Consider the following 25,977-nt stretch of genomic DNA (forward strand, 5'->3'; position numbering starts at 1 on the left):
GTTGACTGTTCGACTGCTTGTCTGCTTAGACACACCTGGTGCATCCCTTCACGGGTGCGTGTCTGGTCTGTCTGCCGGTGCGCACAGACAACGAAGATGGCGAATACGGCGAGCTCGGTGAAAATAGCCGAACGTGAAAACGGCAGAGATGTTGGAAAGTTGAAAAATCGGCCTGAACCCGTATCCATCGATCCCAGTTTGAACCACATGTAGGCAACGAAAAGTGCATAATTTAAATTTTTCATCACGGAGAAGCACTACTGGCAGGATTCCTAAGCAGAGCACGGAGAGCGGGAGAACGGTAAACGCTCCAGTCACTTGATTGCAGACTGAGGTGCAGAACGTGCCTATAGACTAAGACAACAATGCACAAACAGGTAATGATGGACTGTTGCAAGCCAGTGTTCCCAGAGATTTTTGTTTATTTCCACCAGTTGTTAGTAGACAAGATATTGAACAAAAACAATCACAACACCAGCAACACTCTTCCAATCGAAAACTCTAGATAAGAAATCGATAGCACCAATTCTGCTTCGACCAGTATCCGTGTTCAGTATGTTACCTTCATCGGCTATTGAATATGCATCATGTCCACCCAGGCTCGGTGGTTTCCATCGTTCTTCGGACACACAGCGAGATTTTGACAGCATCATCATCGCTTCTTTCTTGTTTCTTTCATCAAAGCTTGCGAATTAATTCATTCCAGTCCATTTCAATCCTGTTTACTAACTCAGCTTGCAGCGCCACTAACGATGATCGCTCGTGACGTTTAGCCGGTCGATTTAGCATTCTAGCAGCAGTCACTATTGATATAGAGCTGCGTCCGAGTAGTGGAATATTTCCTTGCCATTCAAGTTGACAAGTGTCACTGGATAAAAGGTAGTTTGTGACTTATGTAGCTTATTGAATATGAGCCATGAAAGTATCTCGATAACTATTACTAGAAAAAAAAAACGATTAAATCTATATTCATAGAGCGTTTTGCAATCGATATTCATGCAGATTATTTTAGTGAATAAACCCAATTATGCAGTATAAAATCTACGCCTTCACATCCGCTTTAAACTGGGAATCCATTTCTATTTTTTCCGACCTGCGGCGTTCATTTCCAGTTAATTACATTTTAATAATAATTAATTACCTTTTTGCGTTTTCACCCCCGGCGAAATCCATCATCGTCGGATTTCGGTGTAAAGTGAACTGTTCGGTTAAAGAATACTCGACAAGAAGCAGACTTAACACGTCCGAAGGCACACCTGCACCGACGTTCAGCAACCCTCTCATATCAGCGAGAAAAAAAGGAAATCGATTTTTCTTCTATGTGGCAGCAGTTACGCATTATGGAAAGATGGGGGAAAATTCGCTCCCTCACTAGAGGCCCACTTTCAATCAACGTTTCCGCCCGGTGGAATGCGACTGCTAATTAAGGGAAGGTGTCTCAATATTTACCAGTACGTGGCCTCACGGTGGCTGAAGTGCCACGTTCAGACGACGCTGACGATGACGCGTCGGAGTTTTTGTCTTTTGGTTTCCGGCGTGATAATTAAGTACGTGATTGGTGAAATGAAGCTGGCTGGTTTGCGGGTAGCGAGCCCACTTACAGATCACCACACGCCTATCGATTAGTTCCGGAGGGTGAGAGGCTTACCAACATATTGACAGTTTCGTAATTGAAAGTGTCGAGATATTGGCTAAATTGAGAATGCGAAACGTTGTGCTCAGTGCGCAACGTAAATGAGGTTTGTACCGTTAGACAATCGACGTCTCGCAGTGGTTGCCTCAATCGAAGCGCCACCTATAATGTGTTAAACGGTTGCACGTTGCTCAGCCCAAAATTTTAGTGGAAGAGAAGGGAAACAAACTACTACTGATGTGAAATGATTCCTGAAATAAAGGAATAGTTTCAACAAACAGAAATTATTCTAAATTCTATGACAAATTAAACAACGGCAAAACTGTGTAAAAATCCACCAATTAATAAACATATTTATAAAATTCACGATAAATTATTTTACGACGCTGTATTGTCTGTTTCTTTTAAAACAAAATACGGCAAATTTGGCGCAGAAATCGTCGCCATACAAATTTGGTTTTAAAAGAAACAGGCAATATAACGCATTAGAAATATTAGTAAGTATAACATTTGCATTATTATTTATTCCGATTGACCTCATTAAAACGAATATCAGATCAAGAATCACCTTTTTACGCGGTTGATTGTATCGCATTAAAAAAAGACGCGTATGACAAAACCACGTAATTTGAAAAAATAGAAAAACTCCATTCAATAAACAGATTCGATTGAAATACGCAAGTAAATATATGCTTGAAGAATCATAAAAAAATGGGAACAAAACACACAAAATGCGTTTATAGTGCATCCATAATGAAAATTATCTTTTTTACAGCAAATCTTATTTACATGAACCATACGATTCAATTTATACTTTGTTTCACTTTATTCATTTATTTTAGATTTTCTTATGCTAAATTTATTTGATACCACGAAAAAATAATCCGCGTTATTAAAAAAAAACCTGAATTAATCCACCTAGTGGTGCAGGAACCTTTGTTATACTAACTACCTATTACTTTATATTTATTAGACCAGTAAACCACAAATCGTATACCAACGTAAGTCTAATTCTAATAATGAATGAAACGAATTTAAAAGATAGTTTTCAGAGGGTCAACCAAATACAATAATTGAATTAAAGCTTGACGTGGGTTTCGCAAATATTAGAGAACCCATTATTCTTTTCGAAGGTCTAGGCTGTATGATAAAACTCAAATGAAGACTTTCTAAAACTTGCTGCGATAACGAGAAGCGGAATATCATTTCCTGATTTTGCTAGTTACGTTCACCATCAACTGTAGATTCCTGATCATGAGTGAAAAGTATATTCAGAACTGAATGTAAAACATAGAATAAGTGTTCAACTGAAAAGTTTTCCACCTGTTCAAAATGTAGCATTGCAAACGGGTGGCACTAACATATTCGTACGTGAATACGTCTATACATCTTTGGTAAAGCTTTTCAAAATATCTGTAACGCTAATTGTGTTACATTTGAACACTGTGGAAACAGATTTTGCTACAATGCACATAAGACGGTCCCTATAGAAAAGAGTGGCCAAAATTACCAAAATGCGAATTTCATATTCAGGATGTTTTGAGCACATGATTTTGTAGTATTTTATCTATATTTTCATAATTTTTGAATGAAATTTTGATACAAAAAACGGTTCATGTTGAAAAATGCCTTCAAAGTTACCTATTTCAGAAACGGAGAAAAATAGTTTTTCTGAATATTTTGGAATATATGAAAACCTGCTAAAACTAGCTTGACATATGATTGAAAGCTTATTAAATTAGCTTCCTAAAACAGGATGGGTAATGGATTTTAACCCTACAGAGTCAGTCGCAGGCCACATTGAAAATATGCGTAATTTTCCTAATTTTGACCATTAAAAACTTTAAACGTAGGCACGTGTAAACACAGCACCTGATAGTGTGTCTGAGAGCCCTACTTGTGCCCTTCAAGAATATGTGTTGAAAGTTTGCGGAAAATTTGCGTTTTGGTAGAAAAAGATGATTAAAAATTTTCCATTTTTTTTTTCTATTTTTGAATTTTTGGGTGATTAATCAACAATTTTTTTCGTATATTATAGCAATTAGGTTCAAAACACACTAGAAAACGTGAAATTATTAGATTAATTGATTTATTAGAATAAAGAGCAAGATCGCGCCAAATCACCCATGGTCGAATATCGACCATTTTTGATTTGAATGGAACTTTGCACACGTATTTGGCTCAGCAAACTGAGCATTTTCCACAGATGGAGCGATTTTTTACACCCATGAGCTACATTCTAAAAGGGCGTATGCCTTTTGGCATAGGTTTTATTCGAAGCATTGTAGCCCAGAAACCGTTGGTTGTATAGAAAAACTGTCTGAGAATGAGTTGTAGGGAATTAAAAATGCACCATAAAAAAATATACACTATACAAAAAAAAAATTTTTTTTTACCAAAAAAAATTAAAAATAAACATTAAATTTCAATTTAAAAAATAGAGTTGAATTTTTTTCTTATTTTTTTTTAAAGAAACTTGACGTTAATACGCAACTTTTAAAAAAAGTCCAGGATGGAGAAATGAAAAATAATTTCTTTATGGTAGATTAATTTTTTTATAATAGTTCTATTTCAAACATTTTTCAAAATATTTGTATTCTGATGATTTTAAAAAAAGCAGAGAGTCATTTTGAATCAAAAAGCTCTTGGTAGTAAACATTCTAAACGCATTGGTTTTCGAGTTATTTTAAATTTAAGCTTGATAAATTAATTATATTTCAGAAAATACACGTTTTTCTTGATTTGTCCATGGTTCTCCAGCAAAAACCTTACGTTCATTGGAATGCTTGATCAAAAATATACAATTCATTCTTTGACAACAAAACGATTGGATAAATAACTCAAGCGCTAAACTTAGCCTACCTACACGTTCCCCCTTGCCGAATGTTTTATACAAAAATATGTTTGTCGTGCATGTGTTAGTAACAGTTTGCATTTTGTGAAGATGAATAAAGTGAAAATGGAATACACCAAGCCCAAATGCTGTAAACCCTTTCCTGATCATCGGTGCTCATCAAGCTTACGCAAATTAAACGAAAACGTTATTTTTTTTTTCTTCACCTATCGTGTATTTGACACGGCACAAATACAATTTAATGTTTAACGGCGCCAATTATATCTGATGACTTAAAATCTTTAAGCAAATTTTTTATCCTCGCTGCCGACTACGAGCTGGAATTAAGTCTATCTTAAAACTAGCATATATTTTGCAATTAATGTTTTGTAGTTGCATGGTCGTCTGATGATCGTCGAATGGCCATGAATATGCAGCATGTATGAATTTGTTCTGCTAAGCCACGATGTTATGAGCTGGGACAGGGGCTTGTAGTCCTCGGGTCCTGGAAGTATTGTGCGGGGTTCAGTTGCTGGTTATGGTTCGTTGTTGTTGTTCGCTGTTGTTCAAGCCAAGATATCACGAAAGGCCTCGGGTTCTCAGGTCCTGGCGGATTCGTGTGGGGTTCAGTTGATGATTCCAAAATCGAGGTCTATGACGTGTTCTTGCCGTTTTGTTGAATGTGGATGGAAGGAATGGGACTAGACTGGGGCGTGGATGAATTTCAGGAAAATGTATATAAGGGACATGTAGGGTGAGTCACGACTCGCCAAGACATCACGAACAGGAACAGCTGGTCCTCTACCCTCAGCCCGGAGGGAAGTTATTAATTTAGACCTGGCGTCACGGTGTACAGGGTATGACCAAACAACGTGCTCTATGTCGTGATAACCTTCACCACAGGCACAGATACCACTTTCCCCGAGCCCAACACGACGGAGATGCGTATCAAATCTATAGTGATTAGACATAAGCCGCGACATCACGCAAATGAAATCTCGACCTACATCCAACCCCTTGAACCACGGGCTCGTCGATACCTTGGGGATAATGGAATGTAACCACCTTCCCAGTTCCCCTCTAGTCCAAGAATTTTGCCAACCGATGATCGTATTCTGACGTACAAGTGCGAAAAACTCATTAAAAGCAATTGGTCTTTCATAAATTTCATCGTTTGTTGCGCCTACCCTAGCCAAAGAGTCCGCTTTCTCATTGCCCGGTACCCACGCTAAGGTAATCTGATACGATTTTTCGGATAAAGCACTCAGATGTTCCCGTATTTTCCCCAGGAAATACGGAGAGAGTGTGTAATCCCTAGGGTGTACTGAATTGCAGCTAATTCTGCGACGTAAACAGAAGCAGGATTATCGAGCTTATTGGAGACGGTTAAATTGTTATTGAAGATACCGGAGCCAGTGGACCCATCGAGAAGTGATCCGTCAGTGAAGAACATATTGTCGCAGTTGATATTTCGATATTGATTAGAAAAAATTTTGGGGATCTGCTGCACGCGTAAATGATCCGGGATTCCACGAGTTTCTTCTATCATGGATGTATCGAAAAACACAGTAGAATCAGAAGTATTTAATAAGTTGACACGATTTGGAATATTCGAAGAAGGGTTAATATTTTGGGACATGTGATTGAAATACAATGTCATAAAACGGGTTTGAGAATTAAGTTCGATTAACCTTTCAAAATTTTCAATCACAGGACGGTTCAAAACCTCACATTTGATAAGAATACGAGAAGACAGGCTCCAAAAGCGGTACTACAGCTAAGACCTCCAAACTCATCGTATGGGTCGATTGCATGCAACCCAAGGCGATACGCAAACAACGATATTGTATTCGCTCCAGTTTGATCAAAGGTGTGTTTGCTGCGGAGCGGAAGCAGAAACACCCGTACACAATAACAGAAAATAATGTTGTTTGGTTAAGCCTTATAAGGTCTCCTGCATGGGCTCCCCACCATTGTCCGGTTATTGTACGAAGAAAATTCACTCTTTGTTGACATTTTTTCATCAGATACCTCACGTGACAACCCCAGGTGACTTTAGAGTCGAACCAGATATCAAGATATTTGTGTACCAAAACCTGAGAAATCGTTTTACCCATTAATTGTGTTTGAAGCTGAGCAGGTTCATGCTTCCTAGAAAAAACTACTATCTCAGTCTTCTCCGGAGAGAATTTGATACCTAGCTGTAAAGCCCAAGCAGACAAATTGTCCAAGGTATCTTGCAATGGTCCTTGCAAATCGGCAGCTTTGGCTCCTGTAACAGAGATTACACTGTCGTCTGCAAGTTGTCTTATCGTGCATGAATTTGCCAGACATTCGTCGATGTCATTTACATAAAAGTTGTAAAGAAGGGGGCTTAAACATGAGCCCTGGGGAAGACCCATGTAGCTTATGCGAAAAGTTGCCAAATCGCCGTGCGTAAAATGCATGTGCTTTTCGGACAACAAATTGTGCAAAAAATTGTTCAAAATTGGAGAAAATCCTTGTCGGTGAAGTTTACCCGAAAGAATGTCAATAGAAACGGAATCAAAAGCCCCCCTAATGTCCAAGAACGCAGACGCCATTTGTTCTTTGCGAGCATACGCCAGCTGAATATCTGTTGAAAGCAACGCAAGACAATCATTCGTCCCTTTGGCACGGCGGAAGCCAAATTGAGTATCTGATAGAAGACCATTTGATTCGACCCAATGGTCTAAACGACGGAGTATCATTTTTTCCATCAATTTCCGGATACAGGATAGCATTGCAATCGGCCTATAAGAGTTGTGATCAGAAGCTGGTTTCCCTGGTTTTTGGATGGCGATCACCTTCACCTGCCTCCAATCCTGCGGTACAATGTTTTGCTCCAGGAACTTATTGAACAAGTTCAACAAGCGCCTCTTGGCATTGCCGGGTAGATTCTTCAACAAGTTGAATTTGATTCTATCTAATCCAGGCGCGTTATTGTTACAGGACAGGAGGGCAACCGAAAATTTTGCCATCGTAAAAGGTGATTCTATCGCGTCGTGGCCCGGAGACGCATCGCGAACAATGTTTTGCTCAGGAGCAAAGTCTGGACATACTTTCCTGCCAAAATCAAATATCCACCGACTTGAGGACTCCTCGCTTTCGTTGACCGTTACGCGATTCCGCATTCTTCGGGCTGTGTTCCAAAGAGTGCTCATCGATGTCTCCCTCGACGTCTCGTTCACGAACCGACGCCAATATCCGCGTTTCTTTGCTTCAGCCAAGCTTTTAAGCTTGGTATCAAGCTCCGAATACCGTATATCGTCGCCAGGTATACCTCCCTTCTGGAAGGCCAAAAACGCCTCGGATCTTTGCGTGTAGACATCGGAGCACTCTTGGTCCCACCACGGAGTGGGAGGCCGTTCTTTGATCGTTACGCCGGGATATTTCTTCGTTTGGGCTTGCAACGCGGCGTCGAGAATCAAGCCCGCGAGGAGGTTGTATTCTTCAAGTGGTGGATGATGTTGAATCGACTCTACCGCTTTTGAAATCATTTCCTCGTATAACTTCCAATCGACATTCCGTGTGAGGTCATACGGAATGTCAATTGGTCGCATGCGAGTTGACCCGTTAGTAATTGAAATAAGAATAGGCAAATGGTCGCTACCGTGAGGATCGAGGATTACCTTCCATGTGCAATCCAACCGTAGCGACGTTGAACATAAGGATAGATCCAAAGCGCTCGGGCGCGCTGGAGGTTTCGGGATACGTGTCATTTTACCGTTGCTCAAAATAGTCATGTCGAAGTCATCGCAAAGGTTATAGATTAAAGAGGAGCGGTTATCATTGTAAGGGGAACCCCAAGCCACACCATGAGAGTTGAAGTCTCCCAAAATCAAACGTGGCGAGGGAAGAAGTTCTATTAAATCGAAGAGCAACCGTTGCCCAACCTGTGCTCTGGGAGGAATATATATTGAGGCAATACAAAGCTCTTTACCTTGTATTGTCATTTGACATGCGACAACTTCGATGCCTGAAATCGAGGGGAGGTTAATACGATAGAAAGAATAGCACTTTTTAATCCCTAAAAGTACTCCTCCATACGGGGTGTCTCGATCAAGGCGAATAATATTAAAATCATGGAAGTTGAGATCAATATTTGAAGTAAGCCAAGTTTCACAAAGGGAAAATGCATCGCATTTGTTTTTATTTATCAAAACTTTAAATGAATCCATTTTTGGTAAAATACTTCTACAATTCCACTGTAAGACAGAGATAGAATCCTTCATATACGCAGTTGAACTAGGCATCGAAGGATACAATCGCTGCAAGGAGGGGCCATTGGGCAGTCAACTGCTTCAAAAATGTTCTAACTGTTGGGAGAAATGCTGTGAGAAAAATTTTAATTGGATCGGGTATATTGAAAGTTTCAAAAATCAAGTCCACAATGTCAGAAAAATTGACCAGTCCAGCATTTGATTTATCAACTGGATGTGCAAAAGGAACAACTGGGGTTTTAGATGTTCCAGGAAGTGCTATATTCGGAATACCTTACCCGAACAAACACAACCATGCAACGTTTTCACGCATACTTAAGTGATGGTGAAGCTTGTGCGAAGCGTTGTAAATTTACAATAGGAAAGTTAAAAGTAAACAAGCACGTGAAAGTGAATATCGTCATATTTTTCTACCAAATCTTCTGTTTTTTGTTGTCGTTTATTGTATTTGATATCGTGTAAGATTATAGAAGAGGTAAACACATCAAACATCCGTGAGCTATATTGATTTGTGAACCAATAAGAATATTGATTAAATTTTCAGGTCATGGGTCGAAAGTCCGCGGAAATTCGACAACTAATTGTTTCGGACGTGAAAAAAAAAGTTAACTACCGTGATATATCTAAAAAATATGATATTTCTATTGGAGCGGTTTCAAAAATCATGCAAAAATATAATATGCTAGGAACAGTAGAGCGGAAATCTGGAAGTGGAAGGCCTCGTAAAACATCAACTCACACAGATCGAATTATACGCCGATTGGTTCGATCAGATCCTGATAAATTTTGCCGAACAATCAAAGAAGAGTTGAATCTTAACATTAGTAGTAGAACTGTGAGCAACCGCCTTCGTGAAACTGGGCTACATAGCTACTTGAAGAAGAGAAAGCCACTATTAAGAAAAGTCAACATCAAAAAGCGCCTGGAGTTCGCGAAGAAGTATGCTACTCGCCCCACTGACTTCTGGAAGAAGATAGTTTGGACCGATGAAGTAAGTTTGAGCTGAAAAACATTAAGAAACGTCAGCGAACGCGTTGCCTGAAGTTGGAGCGTCTGCAATCTAGATTTACTCAAGCGACAGTCGAACACGGAGGAGGGTCACTGCTTGTGTGGGGATGTTTTTCTTGGAATGGAGTTGGAAATATTGTCAAGATTGATGGCAAAATGACTGGTGAACCCTACGTAAGGATCTTGGAGGAAAATTTGAAGCCATCACTTAAAAAAATGAATATGAAAGGCTATGTTTTCCAGCAGGACAATGACCCCAAGCACACTTCGAAGGTTGCGAAGCGCTATTTCCAGACTAAAAAGATCAAAATGCTTGAGTGGCCAACCCAGTCTCCAGATCTTAACCCCATTGAGCATCTCTGGACAATACTGGATGACAAAATACCTCTGGATTCACGGATAAATTTCAATAATTTCTGGCAGGGTATCCAGGCAGCATGGGATACGATTCCTCAACAAATGTTGCACAACCTAGTGGAAAGTATGCCCAAACGACTCATGGCAGTAATTGAGAATCTTGGAGGACATACTAAATATTGAGATATATAATCCACGAGCTTCGGTTCATATAAAATTATTTGTTTTTAGAATTGTTTACTTTTTTATTTCCTTGGTTAAATCAATAAAGTTGAAAACAAAGATGAATTGACATGAAATAAATTAAAAAAATAATTTGAATAAATGGCTTTTAGATGGCTTTTGAATTGCATGACTTGGGTTTGATTTACAAAGGGTTGAAATCCCAAAATTTTACTGTACCAAATAGAAATTCATACGCAATACTGTTTACTTTTTTTATTTCCAACACTGTATAACGTCGATGCAGAGTGGCATTTTTTTGCGACTTCTCATGTTAAAGGCCCATGCGGTGCAATTGGTGGCATATTAAAACGAATGGCAGGAAATGCAAGTTTAGCTAAAGAACATGAACATCCCATTACAAGCGCAAAAGAATTGTATGATTGGTCAGAAAAGTAATTGTATGATTGGTCAGAAAAGTGATAAAAATTCATCAAAAATGTCATTTAGTTGGGTATAATATGAAGAATATGAACAAGGATTAACAGAATGGAGCAACATTTTCAAAAAATCTATAATTATAGCTGCCACACAAAAGTATTACTCTTTTGTTTCGATTTCAGAAAATAAGATACAAACGAAGCTGTTTTCAAAAGATGACGAATCATTTACTTATGATGTATATGAAATATAAGGTTAAACTAGTTCTGTAAAGTATCTATGTCATGAAAAAATATGTTCTTAAAATAATAAAACTCGAAAATAAATATTTGATTCTTATATATATTTATATCACTAAAAACATTTAACTCTTTTCTTGAGAACCGTTCGCCCAATCGTTTTGTTGTCAAAGAATGAATTGTATATTTTTGAACAAGCATTCCAATGAACGTATGATTTTTGCTGGAGAACCATGGACAAATTAAGAAAAACGTGTATTTTCCCAAATAATTATAATTTTTCGAGCTTAAATTAGAAATAACTCGAAAACCAATGCCTTTAGAATGTTAACTACCAAAAGCTTTTTGATTTAAAATGACTCTCTGCATCTTTTAAAATCATCAGAATACAAATATTTTGAAAAATGTTCAAATTAGAATTTTCAAAAAAAAAAATTTTAAAGTTGCGTATTAACGTCAAGTTTCTTTTAAAAAAATAAGAAAAATATTCAACTCTTTTTTTTAAATTGAAATTTAATGTTTATTTTTAATTTTTTTTTGGTCAAAAATAATTTTTTTTGTACAGTGTATATTTTTTATGGTGCATTTTTAATTCCCTACTACTCATTCTCAGACAGTTTTTCTATACAACCAACGGTTTCTGGGCTACAATGCTTCGAATAAAACCCATGCCAAAAGGCATACGCCCTTTTAGAATGTAACTCATGGGTGTAAAAAAGCTCTGCACCTGTGAAAAATGCTCAGTTTGCTAAGCCAAATACATGTGCAAAGTTTCATTCAAATCAAAAATGGTCGATTAAATTTTCGCGTATTTCCAGGCGATTTGAAATGATTCTGCTCTATACGTTGTTTAAAACATATGTTAAAAGTTTGAGTGAAATTTGCGTTTTTGTAGAAAAAGATAATTTAAAATTTTTGATTGTTAAAGTAATGTATTGGAGTTTTATGTAGACTTATCAACGTATGTCATTGCAATTGGGTTCAAAAATATACTGGAAAAACTTTAAATTAGCATGACTACTCAGTTGTACACACTTAAGTAAAAAAAATATTTTTTTCATTTTGTTTGAAAAAAAATGGTTATTATTAGCAATAAACTGATTTTCAAGTGTATCTTTATTATTTTCAAACGATGTTTTTGAAGTAGAATACTTCTCTCAGGAAGTTCGGCTACATAGGGATGGGAAATGAAAATCTAAAACCGAAAAAAGTTAAAAATATGTCCAATTTCAAATGCTAATAAATCGGTTAGTATTCGATGGATTTCCTTCGTTCTTGCAGCAATTGATTGGAAAATCTTCTAAGATTCTTCCCAAAATAAGATAATTGTAATTTTATTATTCACACTATTGTACTATTGAAAATAGTCAAGCCTTGTCAAAACGAAAAATTCGACCTCTGATTGGTCGTTATATGCTTGCTTCTCAAGCACGGTCGACAGGATATTATACCTTGCAATTGAAAACATGCTATTTGGCCTATATTAGAGACTGTTTCAGCTGGAGCCGCTCATAATAGTTCTAGACAGCGACAACAGCAGTCGTCCTTCCTTAGCAGCAGCATTAACCCTGTGGTTGGTCACCATGTCTCAGGAGCAGCGCGGGTTTTCTCAGCGTGTGTCGCCAGACTGCCATTATTCCCCCCGTGTTGGGGCAGCATGAAGATTGCCATCAGGAAATCCAATTTCGAAAATCAAAATGCTTTTTTCAAGGCAAATAAACAAGTCATTGACAGTTAATAATTTTTGACAACGTAAACAAGCATTCTGTGTTGCATCCTATAGCTATTTAAATTTGTCGCACCCGTCTAATTTAAGAATGTGAAATAGCTTCCACAATGCATGTTGTTCGTGTATCTTAATTCCCCTAATGTAAGGGCAGCTTAAAGGTTGTAATTAGCAATAGATTTTGAACCGCAACATGCTTTTTTCAAGGCAAATGAAAAAATAATTGAAGGTTAATAATTTTCTGGCATCAACACAAGCAGACATTCTGTGCGGGATGCATTCAAATTATGTTGTAGTTGTCTAGTTTTCACTTTATCTAGTAAACCCCCCACTGTAGGGGCAGCACAAAGGCTGCGATCAGCATAACCAACATTGCATAATAAACTGCCCTGTTAGAACGCATTTACAAAAGCAGTTAGTTCGACTATGCAGAGCTAATATGAAGTCGATTCAACCAATCAGCATGAACAGAATTTCGTCGTCTCCCAGCTGCCAAGTTGCAACATGATGCAACACGCAACAGCGAACAAACGAAATCGCTTGATGTTACAAACCGCAATAAGATACGGGTTAAAACCGTTGCGTGTGTGAGAGCACCATCGGTGTTTATTCGCTGGATACACTATCCACTGTCTACTGAACGCAATAATCTGCTTACATGCGACACGGGGACGGGAACATTTTCTTCAACCAAGCTGCACAACACGACACAAAACATGTTATTTTGTTGCTTCAATGAGAGTGCTATCGGTCCGGCTCGACAGAATGTTCACAAGAAATCATTTTTGTGCATCCGTGCTACGAAACTGAGGAAAAACTTTAGAAACTGAAAAAAGAGGTGGAGCTTATCAAATGATCGCTCTGAGCCAGAATGAAGTCACACATATTTTTCAAGTTATATCATTCCACCACGTACGAAAAATAATTCATTCCTATTTTCATCCCTATATTAGAGCCTGTTTCAGTCGAAGCCGCTCATAATAGTTCTGAACAGCGACGACAGCAGTCCTCCCTTAGCAGCAACGGGAGCGTACCATCGATAGCGGATAGCGGCCACAACTGTAGCATGGCTGCGGATAAGCGTAGCAGTTTTAGCGGATCTCACCATCGATAGCAGCAGGGCCAGCAGATGCAGGTACAGCGGATACCAATGGCGGTCACAACTGTGGCATGGCTACGGATAGCGTTGCAGTTGCTCAGCAGCTGGGCCAGCGTATAGCGGCCACAACTGTGGCATGGATATGCATAGCGTAGCTGTTGCAGCGGGTATATCAGCATCGATAGTAGCAGGGTCAGCTGATGCAACGACACTCCCTTCACTAAAATGCTGTTTCAGTGTGGTAGCGGGAAGCATCAGCAGCAGGCTTGCATGAAGTGTATACATCAGCCAGCAACTTTCTCTAAGGCCTCTGCCATAGTAGACGCGAAAAGCGTCGCGAACCGATTCGCTCGGCCGTAGGTTAATGTACAGCTCTACTGATGGCTGTACATTAACCTACAGCCGAGCGAATCGGTTCGCGTCGCTTTTCGCGTCTATTATGGCAGAGGCCTAATGGGAAAGTTGTATCATTTTGTTCGGAAGAATATTATTGTCGGTAATATTACAGAGATGCGATTGCGTAAATCCGATATTGAATTGAACAATTGTTCTTTTGAGAACAAATAAAACACTTATTTGAAGAGTTAATAGCTTTTGGTACCAATAGCAGTATAGTGACAGCCTCAGCGGTAGATGCAGATGCAGCCGGTACTTCCCTGAGGCCGATGTAAAGGTAAATGGGAGCAGCACGGCGAAACAGTTCGGGTTATGCTTAGACGCGCGTCATTTTTCGTTGCTGATATTCCCCACATGAAACGACGCGCTTTCGTATGATAGCGGTGGTATTAGCGGTAGATGCATTTGCCAGCACTTCCTCCAGTAAAGCCGTGTCTAGTTTTCAATGTGAAAACACCTTTCTTATTGTGTTGACCGTGCGCCTTACTCCTCATTGTCAAGATAACACAGAGATGTAAGATAAACACTACATCCTATGATAAATTGAACAATTGTCCTTATAAGGACAACAATTGAATTAATGAAGATTTAATTTTGAATTAGAATACTTCTCTCGGGAAGTTCGGCTACATAGGGATGTGAAATGAAAATCTAAAACTGAAAAAAGTGAGAAAAATTTCTGTTCCGTCTCCGCCGAAAGCAGATAATTCACTGCTATGTTGTTACTGTCGACAACATACGCGGCATCGGTATTCATTCCAACAGAAACCGAACAACCAATCAGCGAAGACCACCAAACCCCACCTCCAGCGCGACGCTATAAAAGCAGCGGTCGCATCGTGAAGTTTTTCAGTTTTGTTTTAACCATCGTTCTGTAAGCATCAGCCGTAGGAAGAAGAAGAAAATAAAAGTAGTTAAGAAATATCAACTGTGTTCAACTCTGCTATAGTTTTTCGTCCTCGGCAAGGAGCAAAGTCAAACCCCAGTTCTTTTCAGAGCTTCCAAGATTGATTGAGATTGATTGATTGACACTTGCTCCCTTTGCTCGTTCCACTGAATACAGTCCACTTTGCTGTAGCAAGAGTTCTCCCCAGACCGAACATAAATTTTGGTCCTTCGAACCGGATCGCAGTAACCTGTCGAACGTAGCTGCTGCTAGTGCTACTGCTGCTGCTGTCGATTCAAAACGCGCGCGAAGCGAAGTAGTCAGTAAATCGCGTTCGTAAAAAGAAAGTGAAATGTCAGTGCTACATTCGCCTTGACAAGAGCAGCATAACACCCCTGCTGGTACTGATGCGGTTATACAAACGGAAAACCTAGCTCAATCTCCAAATGATTCTTCATCGTTCCACGGATTCGACGAATGGGAGATGCAAATGGATGCTGCTAAAACGCAGGAGTATAAAGGATTAGTGCGCCAGAGAACTGCTGCGAAACAGAAGTTGATGCGAATCAACCGGACACTAATCACTTCAACGCCTGGATTGGCACAACTTGGAGTGTTGTCTACAAATTTGAGTGTCAATTACGCCGAGTACAGCCAAATTCATAACAAGATATTAGCCATTGTACCCGATGAAGCGATCGATGCACAGGATGATGAGTGCAAACTTTGAGGAGCTGTTCTACAATGTTTCCAATGCAGTGGAAGAGTTATTTTTGGAAGCGAAAACACGGATTGCCACACAAACTCCTTCCGTAAGTCCCACAGGCCCTCAGGTAATCATCCAGCAACAACCGTTGAAAGCACCAATTCCATCTTTTGATGGAAGCTATGATTCTTGGCCGAAATTCAAGGCTATCTTTCAAGACTTAATGGCTAATTCGGGGGATACAGATGCCATTAAACTGTATCATCTCGACAAGGCGTTGACTGGAGATGCCGCTGGAGTTTTAGATGCAAAGATTCCGAGTGAAGGCAACTATCAGCAAGCTTGGGAAATTTTATCCGATCGGTACGAGAACAAACGGGTACTAGTGGAAACTCACATTCGTGGGTTGCTGAATTTGAAGAAAATGACATCGGAGTCCCACAAGGAATTGCGAGGAATCATCACCGAAGCCAATCGACACGTCGAAAGTTTGCGCTACCTACAACAAGAAATCACTGGAGTATCGGAGCATATAATTGTTTATCTGCTTATTTCTGCCTTGGACAAGGCAACTCGTAAGTCGTGGGAAGCCACTCAGAAGAAAGGCGAGCTGCCAAATTACAAACAAGTCAACGAGTTCCTGAAATCCAGATGTCAGATTCTAGAAAACTGTGAAGCGGCTTTCCAAACAGCACCTCCAATTTTCAAAAGCAAGCAGCAACCAACGAAAGTTTTGCCACAGAAGAGCCACACCGTCTCGGCAAGTACACCTCAAACTTGTGGGATTTGCGGTGGTGATCATCGGAACTAGCAATGCAACGCGCTAATTTACCTGACGGCATCCCAGAAAAATGAAAAGATACGGGCCGCTGGAGTTTGCTTCAACTGCCTGCGAAAAGGGCACCGTTTCAAAGAATGTCCTTCTAACAAGAAATGCCATAAGTGTCAATGACGTCACCACACGTTGCTCCATGATGATGGAGTACCCAATTTGGAGAAACCGTCCAACGTTTCTCTTCCCGCGGAAGCAGTGGCAAGCACACCACCGGTTCCGGCTGCTTCGAATCAACCATCCACATCGAAGCAAAAGATTCCTGCCATCATAGAGCCACCTGTGTCTACGACCTGTTCATCCAACCTAGCCCAAGCGACCAAGACTGTTCTGCTGCTCACCGCAGTGGTACATGTGTTTGACCAGGAGAACCACCCTCATCCATGCCGCGTTCTATAGGATAGCGGATCCCAAGTGAACTTTGTGACTGAAGATATGGCCAACCGTCTTGGTCTCCCAAAGAAACACGCCAACGTTCCGATTGTTGGTATCAACGCATTGCGATCCCACGCTCGGGATAAAATCACCTTGAAGTTCAAATCCCGAGTTTCAAACTTCCAAGCAAGTCTCGAGTGCCTGATTACACCGAAGGTGACTGGTACAATACCAGTGTCGAAGATCAACACCACACACTGGAATCTCCCCGAAGGAGTGGTTTTGGCCGATCCCGGCCTCAATACGCCACAAAAAGTTGACCTGCTAGTTGGTGCTGAGCTGTTCTTCGATATCCTGAAACCGAGCCAATTAAGCCTAGATGATAACCTGCCACAGCTGAGAGATACTCATCTTGGATGGATTGCATCTGGTGTCATCGTCGAGCCACAAATGTCCAACATTTCCGTCCAGCATGTCAACCACACTTCCCTTGAAGATATCGAGCGAATGATGCAGCAGTTCTGGAAAATCGAGGAAGTGTCTGATGTTCCGAAGTTGTCAACCGAAAAAATGGCTTGCGAAACGCACTTTCTATCCACGTACCAACGTGATGAGGGCGGTAGATTTATAGTGCGGTTACCATTCAACGAGAACGCTTCTAAATTGGGTGACTGCCGTGCACTGGCCCTGAAGAGGTTCTTGATCCAAGAAAAACGCTTGATGAATAACCCAGAGCTACAGGCGCAGTACGTTGAGTTCATTCAGGAGTACGAGGCTCTCGGCCATTGTCGAGAGATTTTTGAGGCCAATGATCCACCTAACCAGCAGAAGTATTATCTTCCTCATCACGCGGTATTACGTCCATCCAGCTCGAGCAGGAAGTTTCGGGGCGTTTTTAATGCAAGTGCAAAGTCCTCATCAGAGCAGCTGTCCTTAAACGAAGTTTTTCAAGTGGGTCCAGTAGTACAGAATGATTTGCATTTCATCATTCTTCGCTTCAGAAAATTAAAGATTGCGTTTTCCGGGGACATTGCCAAAATGTACCGGCAAGTACTTCACGCGCCCCAAGACCGACGTTTTCTTCGTATTTTCTGGAGAGCCCATCCATCGCAACCACTGCGAGTTCTAGAACTTTGTACGGTGACCTACGGAACAGCATCCGCTCCTTACCTCGCGACAAGGTGCTTGGTACAGCTCGTCGAAGAAGAAGGCGAATTTTTTCCTTTCGCCGCTCGCATCGTGAAAGAAGAAACTTATATGGACGATGTGCTTTCCGGTGCAGGCTCGATAGAAGAGGCCATCGAGGCTCAACGACAACTACAACAGCTTCTAGGTAGCGGCGGATTCCCGATACGCAAGTGGTGTTCGAATTCTCCTGAATTTCTCGAGCACATTCCTATAGAAGATCAAGAAAAGAGGGTGCCGTTGGCTGAACGTGAGTAAACGAGGCTATCAAGGTTCTCGGACTGCTATGGGATTCATCTGCCGATACCTTGTACATCGCAAATGAAACGAAGCAGTCGCCGCATCCTCAACACCGTATCACTAAGAGGGTGATGTACTCAGAAATCGCAAAATTTTTCGACCCTCTAGGATTGATCTCTCCAGTAATTGTTTTGGCAAAACTCCTAGTGCAACGACTGTGGCAACTTAAGATCGGATGGGACGATCTGGTCGATGAAGACACAGCGCGACAGTGGAATGAACTACAAGTCTCGATGTCTTTGCTAACACACATCGCCATTCCAAGATGCGTCACCTTTGAAGGAGCCATTGCTCACGAGCTGCATGGTTTTTCCGACGCCTCCACCGTGGCATATGGGGCTTGTAACTACCTGCGTAGCCTATTTGCCGACGGTTCAGCCAAGCTGCGTCTACTTACCAGTAAGCCAAAGGTAGCTCCTCTGGAGGAACTTTCAATCCCTCGCAAAGAGTTGCGCGCCGCGCGGATATTGACGCGGTTGTTAGTAAAAGTAATACCTGCCTTGGATATGGAACTCCGAGAGATTGTGCTTTGGTGTGACAGCACAATTGTCCTGGCTTGGATCAAGAAGCCACTCAATCAACTCCAGTTGTATGTCCGGCATCGAATCGCCATAATCCATCAACACACTAGTGGATACCGCTGAGAGTACGTTCGATCGCAGCAGAACCCAGCCGACACCGTTTCTCGTGGTCAACTATCAGAGGGTTTGAAAGACAACAACCTTTGGTGGAACGGCCCCGAGTTTCTCCAGCGAGTGGAATACGATACCGATATACCCGAGGAAATTCCCGAACTTCCCGAATTGAAAGAACCAGTCGTCATTGCAGCTGTGAATGTTGTACCATTTCCGTTTTTCTCCAGATACAGTAGCTTCCGTAAGATCCAACGTGTTATGAGCTACGTCCTGCGATTCATTGCCAACTGTCGAATCAAGGTCCCGACCTCACGAGATAAAAATCCTCATCAAACCATCTCTGAACTGCGCTCGGCTACCGAAGCTATCATACGCGTGGTTCAACAAGTTCACCTGGCTGACGAAATTCATCGAGTCATCAACAATGAACCCTGAAAGAAGTTGGCAAATTCGCGTCCTGTTTTCACCAACGGCTTACTTCGTGTGGGTGGTCGATTGGACCGCTCCCATCTACCGTTTGAAAGCCGCCATCCCATCATCTTACCGGACAAGGACCCGGTAGTACGCCTTCTAATCTGGCAAATGCACATCGAACAGCTTCACGTCGGGCAGTCTGGATTGATGACAACGCTACTGGCTTTTGAACGCTCGATCAACAATTCGGCAGATTACACGCAAGTGTATCAGCTTCTTCCGGATTAACCCAACCAACACAACTCAACTGATGGGGAACTTACCAGTATCAAGAGTGGTACCGTTGCCACCATTCGCAATCACCGGTGTGGACTATGCTGGCCCGTTTTTAATAAAACAAGGTGGACGCCGCCTGACCCTGGTCAAAGCTTACGTGGCTGTCTTCGTGTGCATGACAACCAAGGCCGTGCATTTAGAGGTGGTTTCCGACTTAAGCACGGGTGCTTTCTTGGCGTCGTTGAAGCGTTTCATAGGCCGGACTAATTTCCGAGGTGCTCATCACGAATTAAATGAGATGTTTCAACAATTTCGAAGTCAGCAGTCTGTGGATACCATTAGAGATTTTTGTTCGTCGCGTGAGATTGAGTGACATTTCATCCCGCCAGACGCACCAGAATTCGGCGGGCTTTGGGAAGCTGCAGTTAAATCCGCAAAGACACACCTGAAGCGCATCATCGGGAACGTAAGGCTGACGTTCGAAGAACTAACTACTGTTATGGTTGAGATCGAGGCTGTGATGAACTCTCGACCACATTTCTCCGTCTCCAACGATCCAGCAGATCCAACGGTTATCACACCTGCCCACTATTTAATTGGACGCCCTCTTACTGCCATCCCAGAACCGTCTCTGGAGGACATCAAGGCAACCCGCCTTACGCGATTGCAGCACCTACAACTGTTGCGGGAGCATTTTTGGCGAGCGTGGAGTCGTGACTACCTAAATACGCTCCAACCCCGAAAGAAGATTCTACGTGCCACACCAAAAATCCGTAACAATATGATTGTGTTGCTTCATGATCGGAACCAGCCCCCACTCAACTGGAAGTTGGGTCGAATAACAACCGTTTATCCTGGTGACGACGGTTTAGTTCGTACCGTTGACGTCATGGTTGGAGGTTCCGTCTTCCGACGCCCCATCAACAAGATTTCGGTCCTGCCTATATAAGACAATGCTCCAGGTATTGATAAAGTTGAGTAACCTCAACCGGGGGGAGAATGTTCCGTCTCCGCCGAAAGCAGATCATTCACTGCTATGTTGTTACTGTCGACAACATACGCGGCATAGGTATTCATTCCAACAGAAACCGAACAACCAATCAGCGAAGACCACCAAACCCCACCTCCAGCGCGACGCTATAAAAGCAGCGGTCGCATCGTGAAGTTTTTCAGTTTTGTTTTAACCATCGTTCTGTAAGCATCAGCAGTAGGAAGAAGAAGAAAATAAAAGTAGTTAAGAAATATCAACTGTGTTCAACTCTGCTATAGTTTTTCGTCCTCGGCAAGGAGCAAAGTCAAACCCCAGTTCTTTTCAGAGCTACCAAGATTGATTGAGATTGATTGATTGACACTTGCTCCATTTGCTCGTTCCACTGAATACAGTCCACTTTGCTGTAGCAAGAGTTCTCCCCAGACCGAACAATTTCAAATGCTAATAAATCGGTTAGTTTTCGATGGATTTCCTTCGTTTTTGCAGCAATCGATTAGAAAATCTTCTAAGATTCCTACCAAATGCATGAAATTGCAATTTTATCATTCGAACTATTGTACTATTGAAAACTCTTAAGCCTTGTCAAAACACAACATTCGACCTCTGATTGGTCGTTATACCGCGCTTTCCCAGGCACGGTCGGCAGAGTTATGGACCTAGTAAATTGGGAATGCATCATTTGGCGTATATAAGAGCTTCATCAGATAATAAACAAACATTTCATCGGATATTAAATTGAACAACTGAAATTTGAAGAACACAAATGATTAATTGAAGAGATAATATTTTCTCGTTTTGCGCTATAATCCAAAGTTCATTATCTTCATCTACATGCATACTCTGACTATTATTACGTGTTTGCGTCACTTAGTGTTTGGCTACGGTCATGCAGAACGCAAATAACGGCGCGATGCGATTCGGCAAGACGAAATCTGTTGAAATGTATAGCTCTACTTCTCCTTAAAAAGAGCTGTACATTTCACCACGGTATGGCGAATCGCATCGCGCTGACATTCGCGTTCTGCATAACCGTAGCCTTTGTTCCGTTACCGTTTAATGATGTCGTATTAAATGTGCATATTACAATTCGGCAGCACTTCAACTTCGCATTTGCACAAAATTTAAAAATATTCAACTTCATTCAAAATATCAGACAAAAAGAAATTACAATACTGCCAATGAACGGTCAACGTTTATTTACTAGAAAAAATGACTGACACGCAAGCAGCCGGGTTATCTTTCTTGTAAAAGTATTCTACTTCAACCTTGCGGTCGTGGCTTTGCATACAACCTTCTTGCGATTTATTTTTTATCAACCCAAAGTTTTTTTCTGAAATTTATTTTGTTAACACATTACAACATCGCTAAGAGACTTGATTCCCAGTGTTTGTTTTATGAAAACACGGCCATGAGACATCACACGCGAACCTCTCTCACCAAACACAAATATCACCGCCAGAGGTATGTCGTTTTCGTTTTCGCGGTGTAGCTACACTCAAACGACACTTTTGACACCGAAAATGTTTTATTTGACTTTTCGGACTACACACTTAATTTATCTCGGCAAACTTCTCAACGAGCTCGGCGAAGTTTTTAACAAATGTCAGCAACATATTTCGACGATCATTCAGCAAATATATCGATCTACCGTAAACCAGCATGTATTGACATTTTGTTTGCTGAAGTTCTTGAAAATTCTGCCGTAAATTTGTAGATAATTTCGCTGAATTTATCAGCTGTTGAGTTCTCGGCAATAAAATCTATGTGTATCCTTTTTCTGTCTCTGACTACCCTTTTTCTGTCCCTGACGACACCCGAAAAAAGCAGAGTGTACTGTAAGAAGTTACCAACACATTCACACGTTTGTGTCAAAATTGGTTTGTTTTGGTTCTCATTCCATGTGGTAAAGTGTCAGGTAAATTTTTTTTTAGCACATTTGCGAGATGGACATATGAAATGAAAACGAGACAAAATGACGAATGCGATAATGACCAAAACAAAACGAATTGACAGCTATCGCATTATTACGCATACCAATGCAATGACACTGGAAATGTTTTATTTGAAGCTGCAAAGTATAGCACGGAAAAAGTGTAGCTACACCGCGAAAACGAAAACGACATTAAACAAATGGTTCGAGCTTGCATTTGGGCATTTACTCGTCAGTTACAGCCGAAGTAGAAACTGTGTACCGGATATGTCGGCATACAGCATAAACAAATGGAGGTTCTCATGGGCGAACTTTCCAACATTGCAGTCAGGGTTTTCATACATAAAATTCTATTGAGTTAACCATCAATCTCACAACTACTCCCACGCGTAAACCCACAATCTCACACATATTGTTATGCTCTTGAATCATGCGGCTCATATGTCTTTTATGGCTGACTGATTCTAGTTCATACCTTTGAGTCGGTCTGATTGCTTGTGTATGTGGAGAAAACTAAGTTTTATGTGTGCTTTACAGTTTTGAAGTTTTATTCAAGTGTTTTACGAAGAAGCGAGCAATGTCATACGAGGAAATTAATAAGATCGATTTTGTGAGTTTGTTCATACAGCCTAGAACAGAAAATGTTATAAATGATTGCATTGAATTGATCAAGCACCGTTTTAAAACAGTTTTTTACAAACAATACCATAGAAAACTGTATCAACATTTGGTGGCTCTACAATCTAGATTTGCTAAATCGTTTTGTCTTCAGTAGTTTTGTTTGAATTGAATAGCTTTACAACTTTGCTGAAAAAACCATATCTCTTGGATGTTCCTATCAAAAGTTAGATTCATGCGCCATTTCTGCGGACAAATCGTGAACTAACTCTTAAAGCCATAAGAAGCGTTTTACTATTATGTGCATCTTTGCTGAAAAAAGGTAATCGTTTATCTCGTTCCACTAACGAGTTATTTACGTTTATTCGAAAACACAAACATTTGCCTCAGTTTACGTGGTTTATAGACAACCCCTTGTCAGTACAAAACTTTTCTTATATGTCATAATCATCTGCAGTGGAAAACCAACAAATTGGCACAAAAAAATTGAATTTTGGCCGGAAATTTCAATTTTCCTACCAGTGTGCAATGCTTGGCTCCCGGAAGCTGTAGAAGTTTTTTATTCTTTGAAAACCAGGGTTCAACGTACTATTTAATATATATTTTAAAGAAAGTGAGGACAGAAGGCAAAGAAGGAGCTACGTGAGCATTGCAGTTTCCTCTAAAATCTAATTCAAATTTTTAAGAAAAAGCTAAAGGGTAATTCATTTACATTAGTTAAGACGCACTACGAAGAGTGTAAAAATTATGCAAAGTTGTCGATGATTGTTGCTTTCTTTTGAGAAATAAATAGCGATACGAAAAAAAAATAGAGGGATAGAGAAGAAGAGAGAGCAGGGAGAAAGAGATGAATTATCCAAAAAGTAAAATATCCCATGTCTGAAATATACTTCGGTCAAATTTCTATAGTTACCAATAAAAGTTCGCACTAAGTATGATTTTTAAAGAGTTCTAGGGCGTTCATTTGAGCATGCGTACATCAAAATCGGAATATGCGTTCTGTAAAATGAGCGTTTATTTTGTATTTTTTTTTTGTTTTGATTCTGATATACTATACATATAAATAATATATTTACTCATACATACATACAAGCACACATACACATACATACATAAATTGTTCGGTTCGTCGATCTGAGTCGATTGATGTATAACGTGTCGATTGGTAATTCATTTTACCTTAAAATTTAAATATCTTATGCAAAAAATACTCTTTGATCAATATTTTGAGAACTAAGCCACTAATCAAAAACCCACTCGGTAGCATTCTGGGGGAGCATAGCGGCTTTCGTTTGCGTATAAGATCATCAAAATCGGATATTGCGTTCTGTAAGAAAGGTGCGTTAGTATTTTGCGGCACATACATACAGACAACACACATACACACACACACACACATACACACGAACAGACATTGCTCAGTTCGTCGAGCAGAGTCGAATGGTATTTACGGTTCGGCCCTCCGGATCTTGGATCTATTTTACGTTTTTCGACCGATTTTATAACCTTTGTTTAGTATAACAAAGGTAGAATAGGTAAAAATAATTCGCGTTGTGTGAAAAATCGCGTTTTAAAGCCACCTATATACAAACCGCATGAAAATAACTCGCTTAAAAAAAATACTTAGTGTATACTATTTAGTTTACTTTATCAACAGTTTCTAACTCGAAAAATGACCTTCGAGCTCGTATTACTCAGCAACTACATGCACAATTGACACAAACTGTATTTTAGATCGAACTGTTCTCTAACCTCAATATAAATAGTTTCGTCGTTTAAAACTGAAAGTATAATTGTTGAGCTTCAATCAAAGTTTAGATGTAAGGTGATGCCATACGCCATCAAATCACCAAGTTTGTTTGTTTATCATTTGTTATTTGTTTGCAAAATTCATGTGACTGAGTTTTTATGTAAAAAATAATATATAATATTAAATACTTATCCTTGCTAGCCTTATCTTCAGTATAAACAGAGGTTCACCAACTGAGAACTGGCGGATTTTATCGCTCGTTTTATTTCTCCAGCACTTTCTAGACCATCATTTTGCTGACTAGAAACAGCCTCAGAAGATTTTTTTAAAGCTTTTGATGTCTTGAGCAATTTTTCTCCACTGTATTTATTCGAACGCTTGACCTTCGACTCAATAACTGGTGATTGACCAAGAGATTGCAAACCCGTGAGGCAAACCAGCTGTGTCTTTGCTATACAAGTAAACAATTAAAATAGGTTCAGAACAATTTCAAATAAAACAAAACAATAATGACATGGCTGAAGTGGGCTGATCATTTCAATTCCAACATTTGCATGTTGTAAAGAATATAGTGCGAAAAATGCTTTTACTCAGCTCATACCGAGTTTCCAACTCTTCAGCTAAATGATCCAACTCACCAATATCTATAACAAGGAAATAATGAATGTTAACTAAAATGCTTGTAACATTACATGTGCTGAGGTTTACTATTTTTACCGATTGCTACACCTGTTTCTATCATTCTATCTTGCGAATTAATCCTTATAACCTCCGCTCTCAGTGCTGCATCACATTGGATGCATGTCTTTCGACTTTCTACTATTTCCTGATTGTACTCATAAAACCAGTCAGGAAACGTGACGAAATAATTTTCAAATTTTTCTTACGAGCACCGCCATGGCAATTCAGCGGATTGCAGCATTGTTTCTGTCTAGCTACGAAAT

The 25,977-nt window shown here is 40.3% G+C and overlaps 3 protein-coding genes across 10 annotated transcripts in view; all 3 read left to right on the forward strand.

The window, feature by feature from the left end:
* The window catches only part of LOC129725953 (carboxypeptidase N subunit 2-like), a 279,622-nt gene that overhangs the window by 179,030 nt on the left and 74,615 nt on the right, over positions 1 to 25,977 (forward strand). The gene's annotated exons all lie outside the window — the stretch shown is intronic.
* On the forward strand, positions 15,732 to 19,489 carry LOC129720254 (uncharacterized). The gene is made up of 5 exons (XM_055671705.1): positions 15,732 to 16,491; positions 16,759 to 16,907; positions 16,959 to 18,369; positions 18,528 to 19,008; positions 19,282 to 19,489. Exons 1-5 carry the CDS (start codon positions 15,732 to 15,734, stop codon positions 19,487 to 19,489), a joined length of 3,009 nt encoding a protein of 1,002 aa, XP_055527680.1.
* Positions 19,779 to 20,693, forward strand: LOC129720255 (uncharacterized). Its single transcript, XM_055671706.1, has 2 exons — positions 19,779 to 20,061; positions 20,134 to 20,693. Exons 1-2 carry the CDS (start codon positions 19,779 to 19,781, stop codon positions 20,691 to 20,693), a joined length of 843 nt encoding a protein of 280 aa, XP_055527681.1.

The sequence above is a fragment of the Wyeomyia smithii genome, chromosome 2 (genome assembly GCF_029784165.1).
Source record: "Wyeomyia smithii strain HCP4-BCI-WySm-NY-G18 chromosome 2, ASM2978416v1, whole genome shotgun sequence".
NCBI classification, from domain to species: domain Eukaryota; kingdom Metazoa; phylum Arthropoda; class Insecta; order Diptera; family Culicidae; genus Wyeomyia; species Wyeomyia smithii.

Coding starts and splice junctions, on each gene's coding strand:
- LOC129720255 (XM_055671706.1), top strand. CDS start 19,779: ATGGGGAACTTACCAGTATCAAGAGTGGTACCGTTGCCACCATTCGCA. Junction 20,062..20,133: donor GATGTTTCAACAATTTCGAA/GTCAGCAGTCTG, acceptor TCATCCCGCCAG/ACGCACCAGAATTCGGCGGG.
- LOC129720254 (XM_055671705.1), top strand. CDS start 15,732: ATGATGAGTGCAAACTTTGAGGAGCTGTTCTACAATGTTTCCAATGCA. Junction 16,492..16,758: donor GAGCCACACCGTCTCGGCAA/GTACACCTCAAA, acceptor CCGCGGAAGCAG/TGGCAAGCACACCACCGGTT. Junction 18,370..18,527: donor GAGGGTGCCGTTGGCTGAAC/GTGAGTAAACGA, acceptor TCGACCCTCTAG/GATTGATCTCTCCAGTAATT.